Genomic DNA, 26,795 nt, shown 5'->3' with positions numbered 1-26,795 from the left:
AACCATAAGTGCAACTAAAATAAGGCTGTTTGTGAATAATCAGTCTGTTATGCATTGCCATTAGCAACAGAAATATGACTAATACACCGTAGCAGTTCCAGCTATTCCTTTTGGTATCTACCAGTGTGTTTGCACTGAAGCCAGACCCTCCAATGTGTCAGTAGCTGAATACTTATGAATAAAATTTGTGCCTATTCTGGTGGGGAATTAAGAAGTTCTTCCAGTGGGAAGTTCTAGTTCAAGATCTAGCCAAAACGTTCTCAGATGAGGGCTGTAAAGAGAAACTCTGATATTTATCTCCTCTTGCTCTTTTTTTTTTTTATAGATGTCAGACTTGTACTGCCATTGCAAGGCTCTCCCTATGCACTTACCCTTCTTAAGAGTTCATAGGTGCTGGGTAGTGGCATGCACCTCTAATCCTAGCACTCTGGAGGCAGAGGTAGGTGTATCTCTGTGAATGGAGGTCAGCCTAGTCTACACAGAGAGATCCAAGAAAGTCAAGGCTATTTCACAGACAAATCCTATGTCAAAAAAAAAAAAAAACAACAACAAAGAGTTCACAGACATTTCCCTAGTTCATCCTTGGTGTTTCTTTTATTTCTTGGAGGTCTGTTTCACAGAGGACTAGCTAGATTAGCAGGCTCTATCACTCTGTATTGGTAGAATCCTTTACAAGACATTCGGAAGCTTTAATCTGGGGCCCAATGGCATAAGACTGTCTAAGATCACTAAAGAGGAGAGGGTATATTTAGTGGAGCATCAAGTATTTTAATAAGCCTTGGGAAGTCTTACTATTTAGAGAGATAGAATCAAAAGCAAAGGCAAGAAAAATTCTGGGAAAGACAAAGGTTCAAAGAGTACTCAGAGAAACAGAAAGTTTTACATGTAAACATGTCACCCCTTGTGTCTATGGCTAAAACGTAAAGTGTCATTGTGTTTGGGCATCACAGAGGTTATTACTGTTGCAATAGAATACCGGGGACAGAATTCAAGTAGAAGAGGGCTGAAAGAAAATGAGCATAAGATATAGGAATTAACAATATAGAACTGGGCTGGGCGATGGTGGCGCACGCCTTTAATCCCAGCACTCGGGAGGCAGAGGCAGGCGGATCTCTGTGAGTTTGAGACCAGCCTGGTCTACAGAGCTAGTTCCAGGACAGGCTCCAAAGCCACAGAGAAACCCTGTCTCAAAACAAAAAACAAAAAACAAAACAATATAGAACTGAAATATTATACAATGCATATTTATATTTATGATCTATATGTTTATAACAATTTTGAGTATGATGGTCAGATGATTTTAAACATTGGTACCAAGACATTAAAATGGGGCCAGAAGAGTCTTCAACAAATGAAACTGAGTCAACTAGATATTCACATGAAAAAGAAGGAAGTTTTACTCCTCTGAAACACCATATAGAATATTGAACTCCAAATGGGTCTTACACTAAAATTTAAGAGCCATTAGGAGAAAATACAAAAGTAATCTCCATTATATTATGTTAGGCAATCTCTCAAGTATGATACCAAAAACCAAAGAGCAAGAAAAACAGAAAAATTGGATCATTATAAAATTATAAACATTTGGGATTTAACTAATACTATAAAAATGAAAATACCATGCACAGAATTATAAAATATATATTTAGAAATCATACTTGGTTAAAAGACTCATTCAGAAATTATATAAATATTTAAAACATATTAAGTAGCAATAACCAATTATTAAAAAGGAGACAAATATTTAAATAGACATTTCTTTAAAGAGAAATAGATAGGACCAACAAGCACATTAAAAGATCTCAGTATCATCCATTATAAGAGAAATGTAAATGAAAAACTACAGTGTGAATCTACTTCATCTTCACTAATGGCCAATACTTAAAAAAAAAAAAAAAACACAAGCTGACATGACATAGAAATATTGGAGCCATTTATTTATTGATATTGGGTAAGTAAAATTGTGCATAGTTTTGGGCAAGCAGTTGCCAGCTTCTCAAAATATTAGACGTAGAATTACCATGTATCAAGAAGAAACAAAAAATATTTTTATACAAAGAATCGCACACAAGTGTTTGCAAAAGTAATACTCATAATATGCTCAAAGTAGAAACAGCTCAAAAAAACCCAGTCATAGATGTAGAAGCATAGATTATTTGTAAATGAGCTAGTATTTTGTGATAAGAAGAGATAAATTACAGATAATCGTTACAACTTAAACCATGTGCTCTTCTTTACAAGCTCGATGTGTGAATTTTCTTCTTGTAAAGCAGGAGTAATAATCCCTTAAGATCTATAAAACTGGGCCAACCAGATGGCGCAGCAGGTAAAGGCACTTGCTGAACAAGCATGAGGACTTGAGTTTGATCCAAGGAACCCATAAAAGTCGAAACAGAGAACAGACTGAAAAGTTGTCCTCTGATGTCTGCATGCACCCTGCCGGCACTCATGTGCATGAGAACACACTGTTTCTTAAAGCACTACAGAACTTCCTGAGTATGATAGTAAAAGAAAAAAATAAGACTAAATGATTTGCAAAACACCAAATAGTCTCTATCTGAAGAAAGAGCCGACTGAATATATTACAAAAAATATAAAAATACAGATGGCCAAATACACTTACTTTTTCCTCAGAAAGGGCTTTGATGTATTTCCTCCCAACTTTTTTCTTCATTGTCCATGAAATCGCCCTCATTTTTTTACCTAGATTTCCTCCGTTATTTGAGGTTTTATTTTGTTCTTCACGTCCATTGGTTAGTTCCCCTTCATGGACCTAATGGGGATTTATTTAAAAAAAAAAAAGAAAGATAAAATTATAAAGAAGAAAAGATCATTTGTTTGAGTTGAGTGCTTTTCAGTGCTAGGGATTTCCCTATGTCCAATACTATGAACATTCATTGATAACCTCCTTAGGGAGAACCCAAGTCTGGATATTTTGGTCATTTTGTGCTGCTCACATTCTGGGCACAGGACATATTGTTGAGCATTTCCAGCTGCATAAGAAACTTCCTTGAGAGCTCTCACCGTTGCATGTGAAAGTTTTTGAGGATTTCAGCAATGGTTTAATAGCTTTATTATTCATTTTAGTTCTTGATTTTGAGATGATCAAAACAGAAGTAACCATCAGGCAGCATGAGTGGTTACAGCTGTATGATGGGAGATAGTTTAGTTGTGGCGGGATTAGAAAACCCTTATCACCCTTCCTTGATGGAAGAGCATTACAGTAGCCTTTTGCATCTCAAAGAAATTTGCATGGTCATAGAGATGTTTGTAAGAAGTTTGGAAGTTAATTAAGTCAGTTGAAATCTACGTTTTCGTCTGACTAGGTGTGTGTGCATGTTCATTGTTCACTTGAAGTAACAGTAAATAATATCTGGTTCAAGCCAACAATAAAGAAATTCTCATGTAATATATACATTGTATGTATGCAATAGTTAAGTCTTTCTTTTGTTTTGCTGTTACCGTGTGCTCATTAACAATCTTCCTTATAAGGCAGTGGTCTCTGCTATGACTCAGAACAAAACTCAAGTAAGGGTGTTTGCCTACAAAGCTCAACAACATAGCATAAATAAATCAATGTGATATGATATAATTAATGATGAGGAACTTCTCTGTAGTGACCTTAAATGCTTTAATCTGATAGTTTAACCACATAACTAACATTATTAATCAATGTTTATAAAATATGTTACATCATATAGAATCTGTGTAAAATGGCATACCTTCATGAACTTAACTCTTTGCTACTGATCAGATTTTAAAACAGCATCTTCAATATTAGGGAGCAGTTTGTTTTAACGAGTCATTTGTGGTGATTCTGACTCACAGATGGACAACAAAACTTAAAAGAAATGGTAAGAAAATGTTGCCACGGTTGTGCATCTCCTTTACCTTCTAAGGTCCTCACTGCAGTCTGGACATGTTTTGCCTTGGCTACCTCGAGATAGCCACGGATCTAATAAGCTATCTGGGTCTCCAGTTAAAATGTAGTAATAGTGAAGAAGTATCTGATTCATCATTCTCCATGCTGTCCACACTTCCTGTTGTTTATCTGATGTACTCATCTTTTCTGCTCTTACTTTATTTGAAAATTTGTTTGCTCATTTATTGTTCATCTGCATCTCACACATGACACATGTTCTATGAGAATAAAGGCTTTGTCTGTATATTTATTCTGTCTTAAGACTTCTTGAAGGCATGTTAACCGGTGCTCAGTGTCCTCTAAGCAGAGGAAATTCCGATATGAAAATTTGAGACAGTTTCTCCCCTCCCCTAGAGGACATATTTGGTTTAGATGTTCTTGGCACCACAGATATGCAAGCCATGAACTCTGAAGGTCATCTGCTTTAGTACTGCCCACCAGGCTTGATAGGTGGACAGCTAGTCATTCCCAGAACATAAAAAATGAAGGGAAACTTCTGAGTAGTGTAATATTTTAATATGAGAGTTTAACCACATAGTTAACATCATTATTAATCAATATTATATTTTGCTTCGTATCTTACCCCAAATTGTCTATGATAAATATGAATGGACAGCCAATTTAAGCCCTCATTGCACATTATTAATTTCTACATTCAAGGTTATAAAGGCAGAGTCTTTGCTTAATTCAAAATACCAGAATATAATTTGATTTGGGAACACTCAAATTTTAGTTAGCCTTTTTCTTCTCTTTGCTTATAACTTTCTTGTTTTTAATTGAAAAATTATTTTACTAACTGAAATAAATATGAGAGTATATTATTTAATTAAAACCAATATTGTTACTATAATTTAAGCTTCAAATAATGCAATACAAATACTGTTTGTTTTTCTCATAATTATTTATAGAGGCTTCAGAGAAACTGTCCCTATATATTTTAAATTGTTTTCTTTTCTGTGAAGTTCTCCAAAGCCTAAACTATGTTTCTTTCTAGAAATTACAATTCTGTTGTTTTCATCATCTTTTTAGGCGATATTGCTGTAGCCTCCAGACTTTGGAGTAGTTAACAGAAACCCGGCCATTATGTAGGTATCTGTGAAAAGGATGAAAAATTGATGCTGGGATTCTGAGAAATGAGAAACTATTTTATCAGCTCTTCTCAATGCTTTAACAAACTACAAGGCTATTACTACTTATTCCATTGACAGTGAATGAGCTTGAGAAACTTATATAGCTTTCCTAAAAACTAAATAGTAGCAGAATACACTGTACATGGCTATAGAGAGTTAAAAGTTTATCTGAAACACTAAATGAAAATAAAGTGTCACAAGTAACTTCCCCTCTGTGTATTTACACATGTAAATACGTGCATACATAAACAGGTGTTTATACATATATGTGTGTGCGAGTATGTATATAATTATATCTTTTTAAATCCCATTCCCTATGGTGGGGTAACTTGCTCAACCTTGATGCAGAGGGGAGGGACTTGGTCCTGCCTCAACTTCATATGGCTGACTTAGTTGACTCCCTATGGCAGGCCTTACCATCTCTGAGTAATGGATGAGACAGGGGAGGTGGGGAAAAGCAGAAGGAGGGGAGGAATGGAGTAACTGTGGTTGGTGTAAAATGAATAAAAAAATTATAAAGTTAAATAAATAAATAAATATAGAGAGAGTAAAAAGTGATTGCAATGGTTGGTGTTTACAATCAATCTGGGAACATCTAGAATCACTTAGAATTGAACCTCTGTACAAGCATTTGGGGGACGATCTTGATTATACATTTGAAATGGGAATTCTCACCTGCTCTAGCCACCATTTCCTGGCTGGGCTTTATAAATGGAGAAGGGAAACTGAGCGTGTGTTCATTGCTCACAGCTCCTTGACTATGTATGTGACACGACCTGCTGCTTTATGCTCCTGCAGCTTTGACGTCCCCACCGTGATGGACTGTGATTCTTAACTGTGCCCTGAAATAACCCCATTCTCCCTAGAGTTGCTTTTGGCAGCGTATTTTATTACAACAGCAGGAGAAGAAACTAAGACAAGTGTGTTGTGTGTGTGTGTGTGTATATGTGTGTGTGAGTGTGTGAGATGGTTGATGTATATATTACATCAGTCAATATATTATACATATAGGTGCATGTTAATGGATGTATTAAAAATAATATTATATGAAATTATATTTTTACTTATTAGAATATCCCTTGTTGAAGGAAAAATAGCATATTATATATAGATGCATCTGTATGTAAGGTTTATATAACCTGTTTATCTAAAAGCAACTATTAGTGAGTTCACTAATAGTAGGGTAGGATGAGGATTAGGATTAATTATGAATATGTGTTGGATTCTTAGCATTCTTGATGTGAATCCCTCCTACTAGTTAACTAGTTACTGTTCCTTTCCTTAGTTACCCGTCCCAAGTGCTGGCTCACAAATAAGATGGTATAACAGAGTGGCAGATTGTAAAGCCAGAGAAAAGGTTGGGCTCTACCTTAGTCATTTCTCTGTAGTAGAAAAGCAATTTTGCTTAGTGAACATATCGATCCTTTCAAAAATAAAATTGAAATGCCAATAGTTTCAATAGTTCTCAATAGATAAGTCAACTGGTTGCACTATACTTTCTTTATGATAAGTGATTGATTAAATGTAAATATAAATTGGTAATTTTATTATATACAAGATTTAATGTTAGAGTGAGCTTTGCTTAGGCACATACAAATTGTGCATAGTTTACTAATAGGCATGTAAAGGTAACCAACAAGGCTGTTAATGCATACAGTAGATGTGGCAGAGTTCAATGGAGTAACTACATCCTCATCTTATCAGAAAAACCAGCAAGCCCATTTAACGACTTAGCATGCTGTCTGTCATCTCATGCATGTGTATTGCTTTAGCAAGGAAACGCTCAAGAGACCTGGAACTGTAACGGCAACTTTGCATTAGAAAAATACTTAAATTGTAACTAACTTTAAATTCATGTTCTGCTCAAACATTGAGGAGATTTTTTAGATAGCTGTTTACTTCCTAATGTCCAACATGATACTAGGTCCTAATTGCTCATTTATTTCAACATTTTATAAAAGTCTACATGACTTGAAAATGTATTTAAATTCCTTAGCTAACATTTAAACTTTGACAATATGCTATTATAATGCTCATAAAGATAGAATAAAGCACTAACCTCAGGTGAGTCGTCAGATTTGGATGTGGAATTATTCCGAAAACGATCAAAATTCCCAAAACTGCTGCTGCGCTGTAAAATTGGAAAAGGAAAAGAAACTTAAGATTTGACTTTCACAACTGAAAGTACTAAATTTATTACAGCTTCTCTGAAATGCATTTTGAATATGTGGGCTATGAAAAGTCTTTCTCTGGTCTCTCAAAAGGCATTGGAGATATAAATATTATTCATATTTCATACTAAATCTTGCTAAAATATCTTCTGTTGACTTGTGTAATAGTGGTGAATTTTTTAAGATTAACCTATAGTATTTATCTCTCGACAAAAGCAACCGAAGCATCTGAAAATTCTAAAGGTAGCCTCCTTTAAACAAGTTGAACGGGCAACAACAAAGCCAACAACCAATAAAGACACAACAATGGAACAAAGCAAGCAACTGACTGATTTCTTCAACCTCCTAAGATAGGTTTGCTTAAAAACAAAATTAATTCAAGTACATTTCCCACTAGTAAATCTGGTAAGTAAACTTTAACGTCTCTGCCCGTAATCGGAAAGAGAATGCACAGATGTACGCCTAGCTGGAGAGTAACACTGAATTTCTTCCCGTTTTCACATGGGCTTGCACTGAAATCCCACTCCCCTGCCCCATTGTGCAGTTCACCTCCCCTCATTGACTTCAAGGAGAAGCTTCACATGCTGTTAGCAGACTAAATTTACATTCTTATGCAAACTCACTCTGGGTAGGTAATTATAAATAATCTTAAGATGGTTCAAAGTAAATGGCTCTTCTGAGTACATTTTCAAAATTTTTCAAAATCAGTGATTCAAAAAATTGACTTTCTCACTATCAATTTGATTTTTATGCATTGTTTAGGATGGCGGGTATCTAATCTTATGGTGTTGTGCAGGCATGTGTGTGTGTGTGTGTGTGTGTGTGTGCCTGTAAATCCAAAGAAAATATCTTTTTTATTTGTTGGTTTTTGAGACAGGGTTTTTCTGTAGCTTTGGAGCCCTTCCTGGAATTAGCTCTTGTAGATCAGGCTGGCCTTGAACTCAGAGTGAGTTCTGCCTCCTGAGTTCTGAGATTAAAGGTGTGCACCACCACTGCCCGGCTCCAAAGAAGATAACTCGTCCTAAGGATTATACATCATTTCAAGGAAAAATGAATAGTATTTACTGGAAAGGTAACCTAATAACTTGAAAAAAAAGTTCTATAGCAGTAGTCAGTAATCTACAGTTTGTTCTTGTCCAGTCAGAAATCAGAGGTCATTTTAGCTAGCCTCCTAGTCCTTAGCCTCATTCCCAACACACCTCTCACCACCACTGCCTTTAAAACTCCTGATTTTCTGTGTACAATGGGTTGAAATAAAAAGATCCTGGACATGTGACAAGTAGTGAGCCTGATAGTCTTTGTTCTCCAGAATCTTGCTCCAAGTGTGATGGCTGTGCAGACGCAGTGCCTTGGGCAGATGCCTCCTGTGCGGAACAAGCCCGCAGCTCTTCTTGCTTGTGGTGAGAGGAATGCTGACATAGCTGAAATTGTGTTTCACAGCGGAAAATACCACGTCAGTTCACATAGAGAGTACCAACCTAGGGACACGCCCACGGAATGAATCGCTGTGACTTGCCTAGTAGGCGTTTCTATCAGTCATCATTGATGTGAGTTCAGAGGGAAGGGAGAAAACAACTGTCCTGCTTGCAAATTAATACATCAAGGATACCTATTACTCTGCTGTCTACTTGAGACATTCTTATGGCCTGTTGGAACCTAGGCCGGTGGCAATTTAGTAGCCTATATTCAGCCTGGTGCTGCCTATTACATATTAATGAGAGTTACAAAATGGCTCCCACTGCTAGATAATGGGGCCTGTTGCATGGGAGGGCACAGAATAGATGTCACTTCAGCGTTTCTCTACACTTATAGTCTTCCATTAAGTAATCAATAGCCACCACCTTTTCAAATTAGTTCTGCCCCCGTTATACCAATAAAGAAAAACAGATACATGAATAGTGATTTTAGAAAGATAAAGAAAACCACTGCATTGGGTCCTGCAAGTCCTGTCAGAACTAATCTCACAAGAACTTTAAGGTTGGTGTGTCTGTCTGTCCATCCCAAGATTCTCTTAAGAAGCAAAATTCAATATCTATTTAAAAGAGTAGTCAATATATTTCATTATCCACTCTGAAAATCAGTTATAGTACAGGAAGATAGTTTCATAATATATTTATAGGTTATAACTTGTGTTAGAAAGGAGTTAATGCCTACTGTGAGGTGTAGACAAGGAATAGTTTTATAATTTCTGCTGTCAAATTTTATAGTTAAAAGATAAAATGTGTGCAATCAAAGCCTGCTTCTTACATAGTAGTCCTTAATAAATGAGGATATGCTTGAATATTCACAAATATGTATTATAGTGCAATCATTTTGCAGATACTAGCTGGTGACAGAAGCTCCCATTAAGATAAAGCAATTACATGAAGAACTGTCTCCGGAAAAAGCAGCGTGACTAAAAAAGCAAGTCACATGTTAAATAATATCTGAAAATGGTAGCATTAGGACATGTTTGCTCTTTATACTGTGTATAAGTATATTCAGGGACTTTGAGTGTAACACAGAAATAAAACACACACTTTGCATGTTCAGTGACTTAGGTTCAAACCCAGCTCAACCCCAGCAAAGTATACAGTCCTTATATGGTTAGAATACCACTTATAAAATGCTACTACAGAGAAATTTGTCACCATCCTGTAAATTTTCATATATATTTGTATTTTCTCATAACAACTAAATTTCTAAATTTTGGGATATGAGTGAATGTTTGTATACACATATACATCATATTCATTGTAATATTTTGCCAACATTCATCAAAAAGATACTGAGTAGCATGTGTGTGGATCATTGGCAAAATAGTGAAATTCATCTTTCCCTAATTCAATAGAACCATCGCATGATACAATGAAGATGCAAACAACAAAACAGAAGAAGGGATCCAGAACAGGCCACCATTTATCTAAGCATATGTCTCATGAAGGCAAATACACGATTTCTCTCACAGAGCTATGTCAAAATAAATGAGTAGGGGTGACAGGAAAGAAAATATATTCCTCTGAATATACTTTGTTTCATAGATTTGAGCACAAAGCTATGTAAAAGTTCCACAAATTCATTAAATCAAATTCAGTCAAAAGAAGAATCCCTGAACTTTACAATTCAAATGAAACAAATCTACCTACTTCTAAATCGAGTTGATTGTTTAAGGGGAAAACTTATTATAAGTTATTTTTAAACAAAGCAGTTTGGTAGTCTGTACATAGTCATGCTGCAAGGGGAAGATGTAATGCAAACTAAATGTTAACCTGTTGCCACCTGTCGTGACCAGTAGTACCGATGCATGTATAAACATTAACAATTAAAGTGAGTACCAGTACAATAATATTTGAAGTCAAGATTCTCACAATATAATGAGAGCAACACAGATATGAAATAAAATGCCTAAATAAGACCCGAAATCTTAAATTTCATTTGAAAACACCAGTGATATGTCCTGATGTTGAAGGAGGGCCACTTCTTGGTTGCCAGCCATCCAGCTAGCTTAGACCCAAAATAATCACACAGAAGCTGTATTAATTAAATCACTGCGTGTCCCATTAGTTTTAGCTTCTTATTGTCTAACTCTTATATTAATTTAACCCATTTCTATTAATTTGTATATTGTCGTGTGGCTGTGGCTTACCGGGTAAAGTTCCCAGTATCTGTCTCTGGTGGCTCCATGGCTTCTCTCTAACTCTGCTTTCCTCCTCCCATGCTATAGGGCTATAGGCCGAGACTGTTTCTTTATTCATTAACCAATAAAAGTAACACATAGACAGAAGGGCCTCCCATATCCTGATGCACCTCCACTGAAAACACTCTCATACACGCTCTACTCATAAACATAAAGGTCTGGAACAATGGCATCCCAGTTTTGTGTCACTTTAGTTCACACTACATCCTATGCACACACCTTCAAACTGGAAGCAGAGCTCTTCTGAACTAAACCAGAAACACAGTAGGATGCCTGTTGCCTTGTCAAACCACAGGCATGACTGCCAAATACATGAGGGGCTCTATGGAATTTGTTTAGTATTTGAGTATATTGTAGCCCAAACCACGCTATTTTAGTTTTAGCAAATATTATAATACATATAATATATTGTGAAATAGTTGCAGCATATTTTAACAGGACAGAACTCACTGCTTTTTAATCATCCTGAAGACAAACACATCAACTATTGTATTGAGAAATATCACAAATATATTTTGAAAATAGACAAAAATAAAAGACAATAAGCTGTCTTTTCTGAATGAAATATATTTCAGAGAAACTACAAAATTGATCGTGGAAAATTATTCCAAATATGTATAGATTCTGGTTCTTAAAATTGATGAACTTACAAAATTACTATTTTGCAGATCTCTACTTATACTAGGTATAGGAAGTGCTTAATGTCTACTCAAAGAGAAGCCGCTAGAATATTTGCTTTGTGATGGAAGGACTGTGTATCTCCTATAAGATGATCTTCAGAGGGAAGGAAAGAAGACACGGAAAGATGTATAGGCATGGGGGCATGAGCAAAGGGTAGAATTAACCACAGTTCTGTCTCAACCAGATTTTAGTTAATACACAGACGTGCAAGTCTGTTCAGTAATGAGGATTTAGTTAGCTAGAAAAATCCAGATGGGACAAACTCGGGACAAATAACTTCTTTTTTTTCCACTTGACTGATTGATGGAAATTAAAAAGAAAAAGAACAGGTAAGTTATAAATTTTATAAATCAAGAGACTTCTTCAGTTAGATCAACCAAATACAATCTGGGTATCATTTGTATATAGATCTAATAAATCACCATCAAAACCATCCAAAGCATAATTGAGGAAAGATTTAAAATGAGTGGCTATTTTTTGATGCTGAATAAACATCAACAAATTATTTTCAATTTGTACTATAGAAAATCTTGTGGCAGGTAGTAAGTGTGTTGGCATAAAAAACAAAGACAGCTGTCATTGGATGGCTAGCTGGCTTGTACATATTTAGTATAGATTTTAGTACTATACTTTTGCACATGCTTGAAATTTTCTGAGAATAAATACTTAGTATATTTATGTGTGTTTGTGTGAAAAATTTATACATAAATAAATATATATATGTGGCTAGAAGAAAATTTGTTAAAATGTAATAGTCTGTTGAATTCTTAATAAATCAATTTTTAAAAATTTCATATTTTCCTTGGTTTGTAATTTCTTGTACTCTATGTCACTGGGATATAAAATGGAGGTTTTGAAAATCAAAATTCATTTTTAAAGATTTATTTATTGTACTAGTTTATGTGTATCTATGTGCCTTCAGAAATCATGTCAGTTGCAGGAGTGTTGAAGGGATGCGTCCTCTCACCACTACACTTTAGAATATTGCTGAAATTAATAAAAACAACAGCCCTGGAGGATGAGGAGATAGGCATGCAAATAGGTGTGTGTAAATCAATAACTTGTGTTTTTCTGATAACAGAGCGCTACTTGTTGAAAGTCCAAATGAGCTGCAGGCCATGGTAAATGGAGTGGTGGAAGCCAGTGAAAACATTGATATGAAGTAAACATCGAAAAGATTGAGATACAACACATGGGAAGGGCACACAAGGATTTTAACATTGTAAGAAAGAATCAGAACCCCAAGAAAACAGTCTACTTTGACTGAGAAGAAACCTAAGTTCAAAGGAGGGAACTATTTCAGACATCAAGAGGCAGATAGGGATAGTGAGGGCTGCTTTCCAGGTAATAGGAAAGGTCTGGTCAGCATGAGATATAACGACAACAACAAATTACAAGTATATGAGACACCTGTCTAGAGCTGCCTTCCTTACCACTCCGAAACCTGGACAATGAAAACGCTCCTCAGAACAGCAACTAAATGCATTTGAGATGGCCTGTCTCAGGAGGATTCTGGATGCCCCATGAAGAGATAGGCTGTGCAGTGATGACACTGAGAAACACCTCCATCTACAGAAGGAAATAAACTACAGAATACAACAGTGGCGCTTGAGATCCTTCGGCCATGTTATAAGAATAAATGACAGCAGATACCCGAAGATAGCACTGTTTGGAGGAGTACACAGGATAAGGCAAAGAGGAAGGCCCCCAAAATGCTGAATAGACAGCATAAAGGAAGACTGTGGAACCTTGGGTATGAGGCTAACACTAGTATCTAGGACTGCCCAGGATAGAAACAACTGGGAAATAGCCATAAATGGGCTCCCCATGCATACTCAAGCATGTCTGGGACATAAATGATGATGGTGACACATACATCACTGCTGGCAGAGGCCAGGGGCATGTGTTCCCCCAGCAATGGAGTTACAGGCAGCTGTCAGCAGTATAGGTTTGGTTCTGGAAACTGAATCTGGGTCTCCTACAAGATCAATAAGATCTCTTTACCACTGAGCCATCTCTCCACCCTCCTAAAATCTCAACCCATTCTTATATGGGCTGGAGACATGACTCAGAGATTAAGAGCACTGCCTGTGCTTCCAAAAGTCCTGAGTTCAATTCCCAGGAACCACATGGTGGCTCAAAGGCATCTCTGATGAGATCTGGTGCCCTCTGGAGGAAGATACCTGGTCAGTTGTCAACTTGGACCACAAAACCCAATACAAGCAAGTTAAACAGAACTCTATATATGGGCTGTCTATGGATGCTTCAGCATTGCCAGGGCATGAATTTCTTGTATAACTGTGGCTTTGGATTGTCTGCTCTAAAGTCTATGTGTGGTGCCTTGATCACAGTTTTCTTTCATCATATTGATGTAGGATACCCTTCTGTATACTGTAAATATGTTGTATTATCCCTGGTTAATAGAGAAGTTGATTTGGCCAATAGCTGGGTAGAATAAACCCAGGTAGGAAATCCAAACTAAGATGAAAGGAAAAAGAAGGCGGGTCTGGGAAATACCAGCAGCTTCCTGGGAAGCAAGAGGTGACCCTCATGGTAAAATATACAATAATAGAAATGGGTTGGTTTAAGTTGTAAGAGCTAGTTAATAATAAGCCTGAGCTAATAGGTCAAACAGTTTGTAATTAATATTGAGCCTCAGAGTGGTTATTCAGGAATCTGCAGGTGGGAGAGAAACCTTCAGTTACAAATGTTATACTCTCTTTGGAGGAGTAGGTGTCAACTGGAGTGTTTGAACACAATTCAAGTAACAGAGTTAGGGAATCCATCCATTAGTCTCTAATTTTGCATAACAACCTTAGTTCTGTAGATTGTTATCTCATATGCAAGTGGAAGCATTGTTAGTAATCATGGGTCCATCTGGACAAGCAGACTGGTGTAAGGGTTACAATTTGAATAAAAACCAAAGCAACAACTGCACAAAGCCTCCTTGAAAATCCTCCACCCTGAGGTCGTACTCTCTGCCGTGTTATCCCTCACAGAATTTTAGCCTAGTCTTTTTATTTTCCGATTAGCTGTTCTCTGAACAGGATGGAAGGATGGAACTAAAATAGGCTTTTTAAACCACTCAGCTGTCTGGATTATGAACATGAAAGAAAACTATGGAATCTCCTTTAAAAGTATGAATCAAGCTTTTGGCCAAAACCAGGAGATTTGACCTTAGATCTCTTTCTTACCCAGCTACCAGCTTTTAGGGTTGCCAGATAAAATCTTATCTGCACCATGACTTTCAAATTTGAGTAAGGCACCGGCAGAAGTGTCAATCTATTTCAAAGGAAATATTTGCATATGTGAGTCAGACACCCACAGTATTTTGAAGTATCCTGGCAAATTAAAGATTATACATACTTACTGCCAACAAGTTTTCACATCGAAATATTACTCATAAGAAGACATTTGTTAGTATCCACTCTTTATATCAAAATCCTGTTTGAGCTCACCATAAATATTATATTATAAAAAGCTAAATCCCAACAAGTCTGTCACCCTTTATCAGAAAGCATTCGAGGATTTAATTGTTCTGGCTGACTCAGGTGCTAAGACGTTGGAGAGCATCAAATTTAAATCACTTAAAATAATCTGTTAGGATTGCCTCAGCGTTAAATAATTACAGCCTCATGTGGTGCCAACGGAAAACAGTACGTGGAGTGTGAGGGAACTTCAAGCTAAAAAAACAACCAGAACTGCGAATTCCTGCCTTCAGCACTAGCATTACAACCCGGTATAAAGGCAACACAGAACTCAATAAAAGGATGAAAACAACACAATACAAATCACCGTTATGGATATTTTCAGTGTGCACCTGGCCTCTAGGAACCAAAGCTAGCTGGTTGCTTCCTGACCTCATCAGCTTCCTATCAACTGTCAAACACATGAAGGGGGTGCAGATGCTGGTGCTGCCGCTGGAGTCTGAAGTTTACTCAGACCTTCCATAGTGAAACTTTAGTTTTAGAATTTTATGTGCCACTAAAAGGTTTCCTATAAATTGAAAGTACTTCAGAGATTACTCAAGGGAGAGGGGAAGAACTTCAATAATAACAGAAAATGGCCAATGCAAAAGTGTTATTGATAACAGTTGATTTTATGTGTTAAACAAGTTCTTAGAGCAAAAAGAATATGTAAGATTCTCAACTTTATCTCTACATGATCTGCTATAATGTGTCATTATTTTAGACTGTAACTGAAGACTGTAAGTTACATTACAGTTCTAGCAATTCAGTAGAAAGTGCTTCAATCTATTATTATGAGGAGTTTATAAGCAATACTTTCATTTGCTTTAAATACATTTGTTTTTTCAAATTCATATACCAGTATGCTAGAGTGGACAGTTTGTTTAGAAGCTTTTTGAGGAGTCATACAGAGAAATGTTCAGACGTCACTTCTAGGCTTCGGAAGTCCTGGCTACCTGTGTGCATAGTGTTCATAAGATACAATTAGTTCTTGGAAAGATGTAGGACATAGTAAAGACACGAGAAACCAAGGTAACAAGGCTGATGTATCTGCCTTCCTTACCAAAAGATGAACAGTTTCCTTCCGCTATTTTCACAAGTCATGACTAATCTTGGTTTCTGTGGACTGTGGTATGAGTAGACTGTGCAAAGGATAGATGATTCAAATCTCTAACGAGAAAAAATATGCATTCTTCCCAATAAGTTTAGAAGATAACTTTGGGGCATACTTGTTCTTTTAATCTATGAACAAATATTAAATATGATTTTAACTGATAATGCTATTACTGACTTCAATCTAATTATTTAGTCAGTTAACCAAACTTCAAAAGCATAAGAGTTCTGCATTGACATTTTGAGTATGATAATTCTAATGACCCAAGTAATATTTAAGATCCTGGTAAAAGAAAGCAACCAGGGCTGGGTTTAGTGGCTGGGAGACAAAGGCAAGTGAAACTCTGTGTGCCTGAGGCCAGCCTGGTCTAGAAAGTGAGTTCCAGGACAGTCAAGGCTATGATGAAAAAAAAAAAAACATAGTCTCAAAAAACAAACAAAGAAAGAAAGCAACCATTACTTAACAGAAGAACTTCAAATATTGTTACCTTGCAACATTAGCCCAAATTGTAAATTAAAAAACTCTCTCTTAATAAGTGCCTAATTTTTCAACTTGTAACATTGCAACTGAAATTATACCATAGAACCAAATAGAGCAGCATTAATCTAAATGAAAAAGTATGAAGCAGAAGTTAAGTCCATCAAATTTTGGTATTAGGAGAGTTCAAAGAGATAAGAGTGACTTGCTACTTACTTACTGAGCAACTCCTTGTAGAAGCTAATGTCTAACACCTCTTTTTAACCCTTTCAATAGGTATAGGTGAAAAAATGCTGCAAACTGGTAATGAAATCATGATCAGCATGGTGAAAAGATTGTGGTACTTCCAAGTCCAAGACATTTTTGAACACATTAAATCATTTAATACATTTTTTTTCAAACTTTAGGTCTTTAAAACATCACCTAATAGGTTTGTCCGTCATGTATTACTACAACTAAGTCTATCATTGGGGTTAATACATGAATATGTGGTGTGTTGATATATATTGTATATATTATATATTAATGTAGAATATGTATGCTCACAAAGAGGCGAGGTTTGTGTACAGTGCTCATCACTGTGAAATCATAGTTACACGGGGGGGGGGGGATTAACTTGGGAAGAGAAAATCTGCTCCCTGATTTTCCCAGAAGATGCTCAGGAACACACCATGTAAGTCCCCTACATTTTAAACAAGTTCTGCTTTCAGTTGGCCTCTGGGTACAAAGTGACCTTTCTAAAGGTTTCCACAAAGGGTATTTTAGTCATGCAGTGAGATCTCCTTGAACACAAGTGATGACAAACAATAAGCTAATTCTCACCAAGTTTTTTTTTTAAGTCATTTTTACTACTTTTAAATGGGTGGGTTTGATGCATGATTTTGGTGGCCCTGATTAATGGGCACCGGCAGCCCAGCTCCTGGAGTTGTAATGTGTCTGTGAGCTTCCCTTCAGCCGAGCTCCACCATTAATCCAGTGGCATATGTCAGCTCAGCAAAGCAAGGTCACTCTTCTGCTTCAAGGGGAACCTTTTTAGAAATAATAAAACTGACAGAAAGTTCTTTTTTGCATGTTTTATGCTGCCTGGGGTTGAGAGCTGCAGTTAATATCATAAAGCTTATAAACACCCCTTCGCAGGCAGCAACTGCTGCCACAGGGCTTAGGAATTTAAACGTTTTCTTTTTTTCTCTTAGTAAGAACAGACATGTTTATGTGTGGTAAATATATGATATGCATTCCCAAACAGGGGAAGAGTATGAGGAATAAATAGTACTTGGAAGCCTGCGTGCTAGGAGTTTTTGGAGAAGACCAATGGGCTTTGTCACTTTATCAAATATATTTGTTTTTCTTTCAGCAAATTTACATCTGGCTACATGTGTATTTCAGTGTATTGAGGGATACATAGTGATAGAAATAAATTAAGCTAATGACTACTCTATGACCTACAATGTCGTGTCTCATAACTGTAGTATATTTACTTCTGAAGGAATATTTTTTAAATTATAAACATTTGTTTCATTGCTAATGGCTACTTTAATTTGGTAGGTAATAATAATAAGGTAATAAGTAATAATGAGCTAATCTTTGAGTAATTTCTAGCTACCCTAACTTAAACAACCCAAACAAAAAATATCATGAACCAAAGAAAAACATAGTTATGCAGCTCTAGCAAAGAACATATATAAGCATAGACATTACAAAATTTAAAATTTTCAACATTTATATTGTTTTTGCTTTAGAAAGTCAACTGTAACAGGAAAATATTCCTGGAAAATCCCTGTAATATTTCAGTATGTTCTTTAGAGGTTAGTATCCAATTTCTATCACTATGAATTATAAAATATTTTTATATTGGTTAAATATGCCTTGGATCTTATTCTAGATAGTAAAACTACATAATTACAGAAATAAAATTCATTATTTACTGTTTTCACTTTATTTCATAGAGAAAAAGCTGCTAGAAGTAGCACCATTTGGTAATTTGGGTCAGTCCTTCTAGGAATCCCAAGTATTGGTCAAGTCTTTAGGTCAGGTCTGGGGATTTTGTCAAGCTCACAGAAATAAACAACCTCAGGTTGACTCACAACTAAGACCAGATGGCGAGACTGCCAAATATCTCCTTCCTGTGAGAACGTCCTCCCTCGAAGAGAGTACATACTGCGGACTAATGAAAGAATTCTCTTCCCTGGAAGAGACGGCACCTGAGGCAGCAGGTCACTGCTGGGACATGGTTGGGTTAGTGTAGCTGAATAGTGGTGGTAGCATCAAGACTGGAGACACGATGCTATAGCCAGTTGCATCTCAGGTTAGTGAGCAAGTTTGCAGAGCTAAATGGGATGTTTACTTCTGTTCTTTGTATCTCTGCAGTCATGGGTGTAAGTTTCTCTCCCCCCCTTCATACATATGTTTGTGTGTGTGTCTGTGTATGTTCCCTACAAAGCAACACTATCCTGCTCACAATCTTTTATGCCTTTTCCGTTATGATCTTCTATTTGATTGTTGTCTTGTTTCATTGCATTCTGATTCTAGAAATCATTGCTGTATTTGTTTGTGTGTGTCACCCAGCTCTTTATCGTGGATGGGTCTTTAGGTCTCTCTGAAGTAGGCCACTTCAGTAAATGACTAGCATTACCCATTAGTCATGCCTCACTCAGTGCGCACATACTAAAAGATCACTACAATGTGCACTCTGTAAATGCTTTTGGTGGTAGTCAGCAAAAGGAAGAGAAAGCCAGTGTAGTCTGGAAGTCAGAAAGACCTCTTCAATCCATCCTAAGTTCCCCCCAAGCCCAAGGGTACAAATATGAGTAAGATCTATTACCTCTTCTTGGCAAGAGAGCTAGTTCGAGTGATGCTAACTATAGCCAGGAAAATAGAGCAAGTACGGAATAAGTATTGCAATATTAGAAAATGTGGCAAGAACATCTACTGAACATAGACGAAGGCCAGGAAATATCCACATGCTAATAACCTCCAAGAAGCCTACATGACAGTCTTGTACACGTCCTCCTTTTCTAATCATAACACCAAGGCTAAAATGAGATATAACAAACTCGTCACAACCCTCTGGTTAGGAAGTACCAAAAATCATTCCTTCAAGCCTAGTTCTGTGTGACGCTGGTTCATGTTGCCTACTGCTCTGCCAGCTAGCCACTTCTACTTTGTGTTGGAGTGACTGATAAAGGCTTCCTGAAGATGACAATCTGGCTAGGGAATAAAACAGGTGTAAGTTCACGACTATACAAGAATCATTTCAGAGCAAGAACAGCAGAGAGTGTGGTCCTAGCATCAGGAAGCGGGGTCTTCATGAACCACCTAAATGAGACTGCGAGTTCGTGGGTATCTTTGTAAAGCACCTCAGAGAATCCTAACATATAATCATAAAGCACTGCCTAAGGGCATAGAGCAGATTTTTTTTCCCTTAGATATATTAGATGATGCCTTATGGAAGCTACTGGAATATAGCAGGGATACATTCACATGAGAAAAGATGAGTGTGAAGTGGGCAAGAGGGTGTGAGACAATGCCATGCAATCTGGATTGTGGCCACCAGAAGAAAGGAACCAAAGATAACTGGAAGAAATCAGCAGTTGAGAATAAAATCTGCACCTCTACGAGCTGGAGCACTAATAGTCCAAGCACTCTTAGTGGCTAAACTGGGTTGCCTCCAAATCTTGCTGTCTTCTAACTTGAGCATTTCAGTTAAAACTGTGAAGTTAAAAACTTCAAAGAGATCATTATATAAAAAATGTAACCAATGAGTTTTCCCTAATCATATCCTATTGGTTTCTTTTCAGGATGCTGTCAGTGATACAAAAAGAGATCCTGGGGGAAAACGGCACAGGAAAAGGCAACACTGGGCATCCATCTACGGGTAAAACTAGAAGCTGTGTGACAGGTTCATCTCTTTCAGACTTCATTGGAAACCAAGCCTCCTAACATGTAAATTTTGGAAGAGGAGGACTTAACCATAAGACAGTAGCTTTCTTCATGTAGGAATCATCCCAACTACCACGACAGACAGTTTCAAAGCATTCATTTTTCTTAATGGAGAACAGCTTTTTTTTTTCTCTAATTAGAAGTGTACGTGAATGACTCATTTCTAAAAATCTACCTGAGTTCGTAATACTAGCAAGTGAGAGAAATGGATCAGTTTGGTAATAAGTACTTGGAAACTTAGAGTGTTTATGGACTTGATTCCCTGTGGATAATGAAGCCATTTATCTCTAAATCAGGCCTGATTCATAGGAAACTCATACCTGTTATTGTAACTCTGCTTACAACCTGATGATTAAGGTGTTTACAAGCCATAGTGGTGACCCTAAAAGTACTCTTCTGTTAAGAGCACCAAACTGTCCTCTAAATGTTTATCTTTATACCAATAGATTGGTGCAGCTCTCAGACTTCATCAGAGAGGTATCTTTGTGCACTGGGTGGTGGCTAATGCAGAAACTCCTCAGAGATCAGTTTTCAGATTATCAGAGGATTGCTCAGCCACAAATGGGACAACTGTGTCACTCAACCCACAAAGCTCTAGGAGCCGTTATGGGAGAGGGTGCAGAAGGGTAATGAGTCAGAGGTGAGGGAGGAGCAGAACAAAACAGTGTCTTCAGAGCCTGACAAAACTCCTGCTTCAAGACCTCACAGCACCTGTTTTTGTCTGCACATGGATCTGCAGGAGATAAAGCTCATCAACATTCAAGCGTGGAGGGTGGAGTCACACAAACTCCCACCCCTACCTGACGAGCTATGGGCAGTTGATACTTCTGAGGGATGGAGAGTCAATTTTGTAGGTCAACCACATCCTAGTGGATGACCCCAATCCTATGAATATTTGGACAACACAAATTGGATTAGGTGGGTTATTAAAAAGGATAGAAATGATTATTTTTGACAGGTAAGAAAAGCTTAACACAGTTCTAAATGCTGAACTTTAGACAGATAGAATGCCTGAATTGTATCTGGAAAGAACTGGAGGGAGGGTGTGATTTGATCAAATTTATTGTTGAAAATTCCCAATAATTTAATGAACACAGGATTCTCATGCAAATGCCTTATCTTAAATAAGTACCAGGTTGTGAAAAGCCCTCCATTTTCTTGTACCTGGTTAAATAAGAGTTAAAGTGCATTTTAACAGATTTGATACAGAGAAGCAATGCAGACAGCTCTTTAGTGCCACAACTATGTGTCATCCCTGTCTAGGAGCATAAATTTGCACAGCGGGCAGTGCAGTGAAAACAGCTCATAATCAACTCATCACCTCTCATCATTGCTGGGATCAAATGCAAATGGGAAAGAATGCCACTTCAGTCACTGCTAGTGAGAATTAGCATCTGTGACACTAATGGTGTCTCATTTTGTATGCACTTTAGATTAAAAAGAACCTTTTTAAAAAAGCTATTTCAAGAAGTGCCATTATTCCAATGTTTCCCTTTACAATGACAGTGGTATTGAATCTCCTTAACTCCAAGAAGATCCCAGTTGAAATGCATTCACACAGATTACCATACTAGATATATTAAGACCGCTTTGTCCTAATTGCAATTCCAAATTTCATCTGTGTGTTCCATTTTCTTTTTCTTTTCAAACTTTCTAGCGTATTCCCTCACCTCAATCAAAGACTGACCATGAGGAAACAATAAGCTTTCTAAGAATCTTGCCCGGCCTTGGGGGTAATGGATTTATTCTTCAACACTTAGAAATGAACTAAAGATGGATTTAAACAGATACACACAAACAACTTGCTCTGATGGATCACACTGAATAGACTCACAAAACTTTTCATTTTTTCATATATTAGTCAAGAGCCAACGTGTAAATTGTGAGCTAAGCAAATTGTCATATTTTGAAACCATTTGACAATTTAAAAATGTACAGAATTCTAAGTCTTGAAATTTGCACAGTTAGGGTACCTGGAGAGATTCCATACATATAATTCTAGAATTTAATTGGTAGAGAGGGACCTTAAATTCCTTTTCAAAGTACAAATGTCCCTAAAAATTGATGCTCTGTGGTCTTTAAAATTCCTCTGGCATTTAAGACAGACAGAGACAGTGACAACACAGTCCCCAGTACTGTGATAGTGGAAATTGGTATCATAAGTTTTTCATATGACGTTTTTCATCTATGTATCTTTGGTTAAGTTAACTGATTTTGTTAAATCTATGTAATCTTTTATATTCATTTGCCTCTTCACTTATGAAGCTAGATACGAGTTGTTATCCAACAGAGTTGTGGCAACTATTAAATAGAGTAGAAAACCCATGAAGAGCAACTGTTAGGTATAAAATCATAATAAACACAGCAGAAAACATAAACATGTTGGATAAACACAAGAAAAACTATGTCCTATAATTATTTGAACATTTATAGATCATAAAAACAGTATAGATAAAAAGGTTATTGAGTCTGCATATGGATATGCTTACAAGTCTCTAGATCATTGTCAGCACTGAGCACTAGTGCTAAAATAGTACAAATAAAACACAATAAAAAAAAAGTATGGTGTATGAAACAAGGTTATTTTTAAGTAAAAATGTAGACTGCTTAGCCACTATTCAGTAAGTTTCACTTTTATTTGAAAATTACCTATATGGTTCTGGGGCACATTAAATTTGTAAGAATTTATTCATCTTTTACTATATTTTGTTAGGTATTTATAATATGTTTTTAGATATTTTTGGTTACCCAATATGGAAGAACATTGATTTCTCACTCTCAACCTATATATCATTATTTAATAATATACCTGAAAGATGTTCATCTTGCATATAAGCTCTTCAGTAAAATAAACTTTAGCAGAATGGAGAAACAGTATATAAAACAAAGATACACCGTCAATGATAAAATAAGATGTGAGAAAACTATTATTTGTTTTAAAGTTTTACTCATTGATATGTTTATTGATAAGTACTATAAACAAAAAATAATACATTGCTTCATAGGTAGAATTCTCTAAAATCTATTATTGCATATTAGATTCATGAATATTCTAATGTCACAACTATAAAATGTATTAGAAAATACTAATAACAAATACTATTTCTTTAACATTATTTTCAGCTGATATAGAAGAAATAAAAATTATACATGGTCTGGCTTCCCTATCGTGTCTCGCTACATGCATCATTTTTATTGATAAGTGTTTAAATCAAACACATGTCATCTCAAGCATTTATCAATTTATTTCGTGTGTGTATGTGTGCATGCACATGTAAATGGATGTATAGTTTTCTTACATGTATGTGCATGTGTGTGTGAAGGCCATTGGACAGCCTCTGGTGTTATTCATCCTAGGTTGCTGTCTGTCTTGGTAACAGTGAAGCAGTGGCTCTCACTGGTTAGAAATCCACTGTCATTTCATTTAGGTTAGGCAGGCTGTCCAGCTTGCTCCAGGATTATGCCTGGATCTGCCACCCAGTGCTGGGATTACAAGCACAGAACACTACACTGTCATTTTTTTATGTAGTTGCTGAGGATAAAATGCTTGTGTAGAAAGCAGGTTATAGATTGAGCTGTACCTAGACCCTCGACTTAGCATTTCATTAGAAGATGCTTCATTTTAATTACATATAGTAATCTTATTATGCAATAGCATCCAAGAACTTCTTATTTTCACCTAATTTAGTGCCCACTGGTATTCTATTTAAATAAAAAGTTCACTAGTTTTGTTTCAGGTAACAATAGGTTTCATAGTTTTCTCCTGTGTATGTGGTACTGGAGGATTAAACCTATGAACAGAGTCAGGGCCCAATGACATCCACAACCCAAATTTATAGATTTAAATACACCAGAGGGTTAGATATTCTTTCCCTTCTTTTTGATGTCACAATTAAAAAAAAAAAAAAACGAAACAAACACCTCCATACTCTTGAGAGTACACCGCAAAGAATAAATGGCTGTGGCTCCGGGTATGGAAAATATTATCTTATAGATATTCCGCATCGACAGCAACACCCTGTATTTCAGGCCGGTCTCTTGGTAGCTCTATTTTGTCTTTCTTAGATAGGTATCACATCACTCACCTTTGTTATGTATGGAGGATTTTGTACTCCTTCTACTAACGGTGTGTGTAGGGATCAGAATAGAACATTTTCCTGCCATCCCTCATGGATTATACCCTTGACACATAAAATATTAAAAACTTCTCTATGACAAAATAAATATGAATTAAAAGGAGTTGTTTCTAAGACATAGTTATAATAAATGGAGGACTATTAGTTCATAGCAAAAATTTTAAAGCTATATATGTTTGCATATTTATTGCTACATATGTTTATGTGTTTCTAAATACCAAATTTTACATTTATAAATAAAGAAAATTTATTTTTCTTCAGATTTGTTAGAGAAGGTTGCAAAACATTGAACATTGTCTCAAGCCACCTCAATTCAGAAGGACAAAATTAATTTCTAAATAGTTTCTCTGATAATAACAAATAAAAACTGATAAGAAAATATCAACTCTTTAAACGTATTCAGAATCTACTACTATTTATTGCACAAACAATAAAAAGATTGAATTTTCATTGACTTGAGAAGTGTTAGAAGTCTATAAACAGAGCAGATTATTTCTGACATCAGAACTTCATACTGAAGAAACTAATGTTGCTGGTAAAACTAACAGCGCTTTAATAAAAGGTAAGCTTGGCTTTTCTATGTTTTAGTGAAAATTATTAACAAGAGAAAGAATAAAAAAGAACATTCTACATAAGATTGACTTATCTAATTTACTAACTTGTAAATTTTGTTGCTTCTCAACATAGGACACACAACTTTCTCTAGTGACAATGTGTAAACGCATGTACAACAAGATATCATAACATAACATTCAAAATATAAAAAGAAAAATAAAGTTAACCCCAGAGCTCTCCATTTACAGGCTTCTTACAAGTACATATTTGAAATGGCTAAAATTTAACAAATAAAATAATTTATTCACTACTCTGGAAAGACATTGAACACCTCAGTAATGAAAACTGTCCAAAGAGAGTCCATAATATCAATGGCTTATGCAGAGACCACCAAACAGATTTCTGTGAAATTTTCTGAATCCAAACTTAACTACCAACATGAATAATTGAATCTACTACACAATTGTGAAGACCATAGTTGCCCACTGGTATCCAATTTGGCCACATGGATTTTTCCATAGGTTCTATGATGCACTAAACTCTCTACGTGAATAAACTTACAAGAAACAGATAAAATATTATGTTTGTATGTCTGAGGTGATAGTATAGGTTGTGTGTGTGCATGCATGTGTGCACATGTGTGTGGTATGTGACTGTGTGGATGTTTGAAAGTGTGTGTGTGTTTGAGTGAGTGAGTGTGTATATGTGAATATGTATGCGTGTATATATGGTATATGTATGTGTTAATATGTGTGTTATGTGTTTGTTTGTATGTATGTATGTGTGTACAATTTACAATCTAGTAAGAAGTCTCAGTTTAACTATGTTAGGAATTACCTTACCTTCGGTTTTTGGTGTTTCTCTTTCTCTGAGGCGTTAGATGGCTTCCTCTTTAGCATTTTGAATTCGGGCCACCACTAGTGTGCACAGTTTCTGCTGTTAGAGGGACAACTGAAAACAGACGGCAGTTGCTGCCTGTGATGTACAGCACCAGAGAGCTCAGAGCCCTGTGATGTGGCACTTCCTCCTTTGGTCAGGATATGACATCAGTGTCTCCTTGGGTAAACGTTCCTCTTTTCTTCCCTCTTCTACCTTACCGTAATGATTTAGCAACTCTGTACTTTCTTCAGTGCTATATTCTATAATTCCTGTCTCTTACCTTTGGCATGCCTACATTAATCCTTCATGCCTACAAATCATTAAGGGTATAATGATTTTAAAAATAAAACTTACTTTCTCAGTTTATATAAAAATGAAAGAATTTAACATATTAAATAAGAAGGTACAAGATCTGAACCAATCAGCATAATCAAACAGAATGTTGTGGAGTTTCATTATCAAAAATAAGCAACTATTTAGAGAATTCAATTTTATATTTCTATAATTTTTCACTCTTTGAGGTTATAACTGTGTCATTTCCCCCTTCCCCTTCCTCCTAAACTTTCCCAGGTTCCTCCCCTTGCTACCCTTCAAGTTCATTGCCAATATTTCTTTAATGCTACATATGTTTATCTGTTTCTAACTACA

The 26,795-nt window shown here is 36.2% G+C and overlaps 1 protein-coding gene across 1 annotated transcript in view; it reads right to left on the bottom strand.

The window, feature by feature from the left end:
• Samsn1 (SAM domain, SH3 domain and nuclear localization signals 1) overlaps window positions 1-26,258 on the bottom strand; it is a 50,379-nt gene extending 24,121 nt beyond the window's left edge. Inside the window, exons 1-3 of the mRNA XM_050149053.1 lie at window positions 26,111-26,258; window positions 7,112-7,183; window positions 2,624-2,773 (exon numbers count right to left, since the gene is read on the bottom strand). Of these exons, the coding sequence (XP_050005010.1) occupies window positions 2,624-2,773; window positions 7,112-7,183; window positions 26,111-26,167 (279 nt within the window). The 5' untranslated portion in view covers window positions 26,168-26,258. The remainder of the gene's footprint in view (window positions 1-2,623; window positions 2,774-7,111; window positions 7,184-26,110) is intronic.
• Between the last annotated feature and the right edge of the window lie 537 nt (window positions 26,259-26,795).

Source organism: Alexandromys fortis, unplaced genomic scaffold (assembly GCF_014885135.2).
Source record: "Alexandromys fortis isolate MF-2015 unplaced genomic scaffold, M_Fortis_MF-2015_v1.1 scaffold_4, whole genome shotgun sequence".
NCBI lineage: Eukaryota > Metazoa > Chordata > Mammalia > Rodentia > Cricetidae > Alexandromys > Alexandromys fortis.
This window is presented reverse-complemented; position numbering and strand designations above follow the sequence as displayed.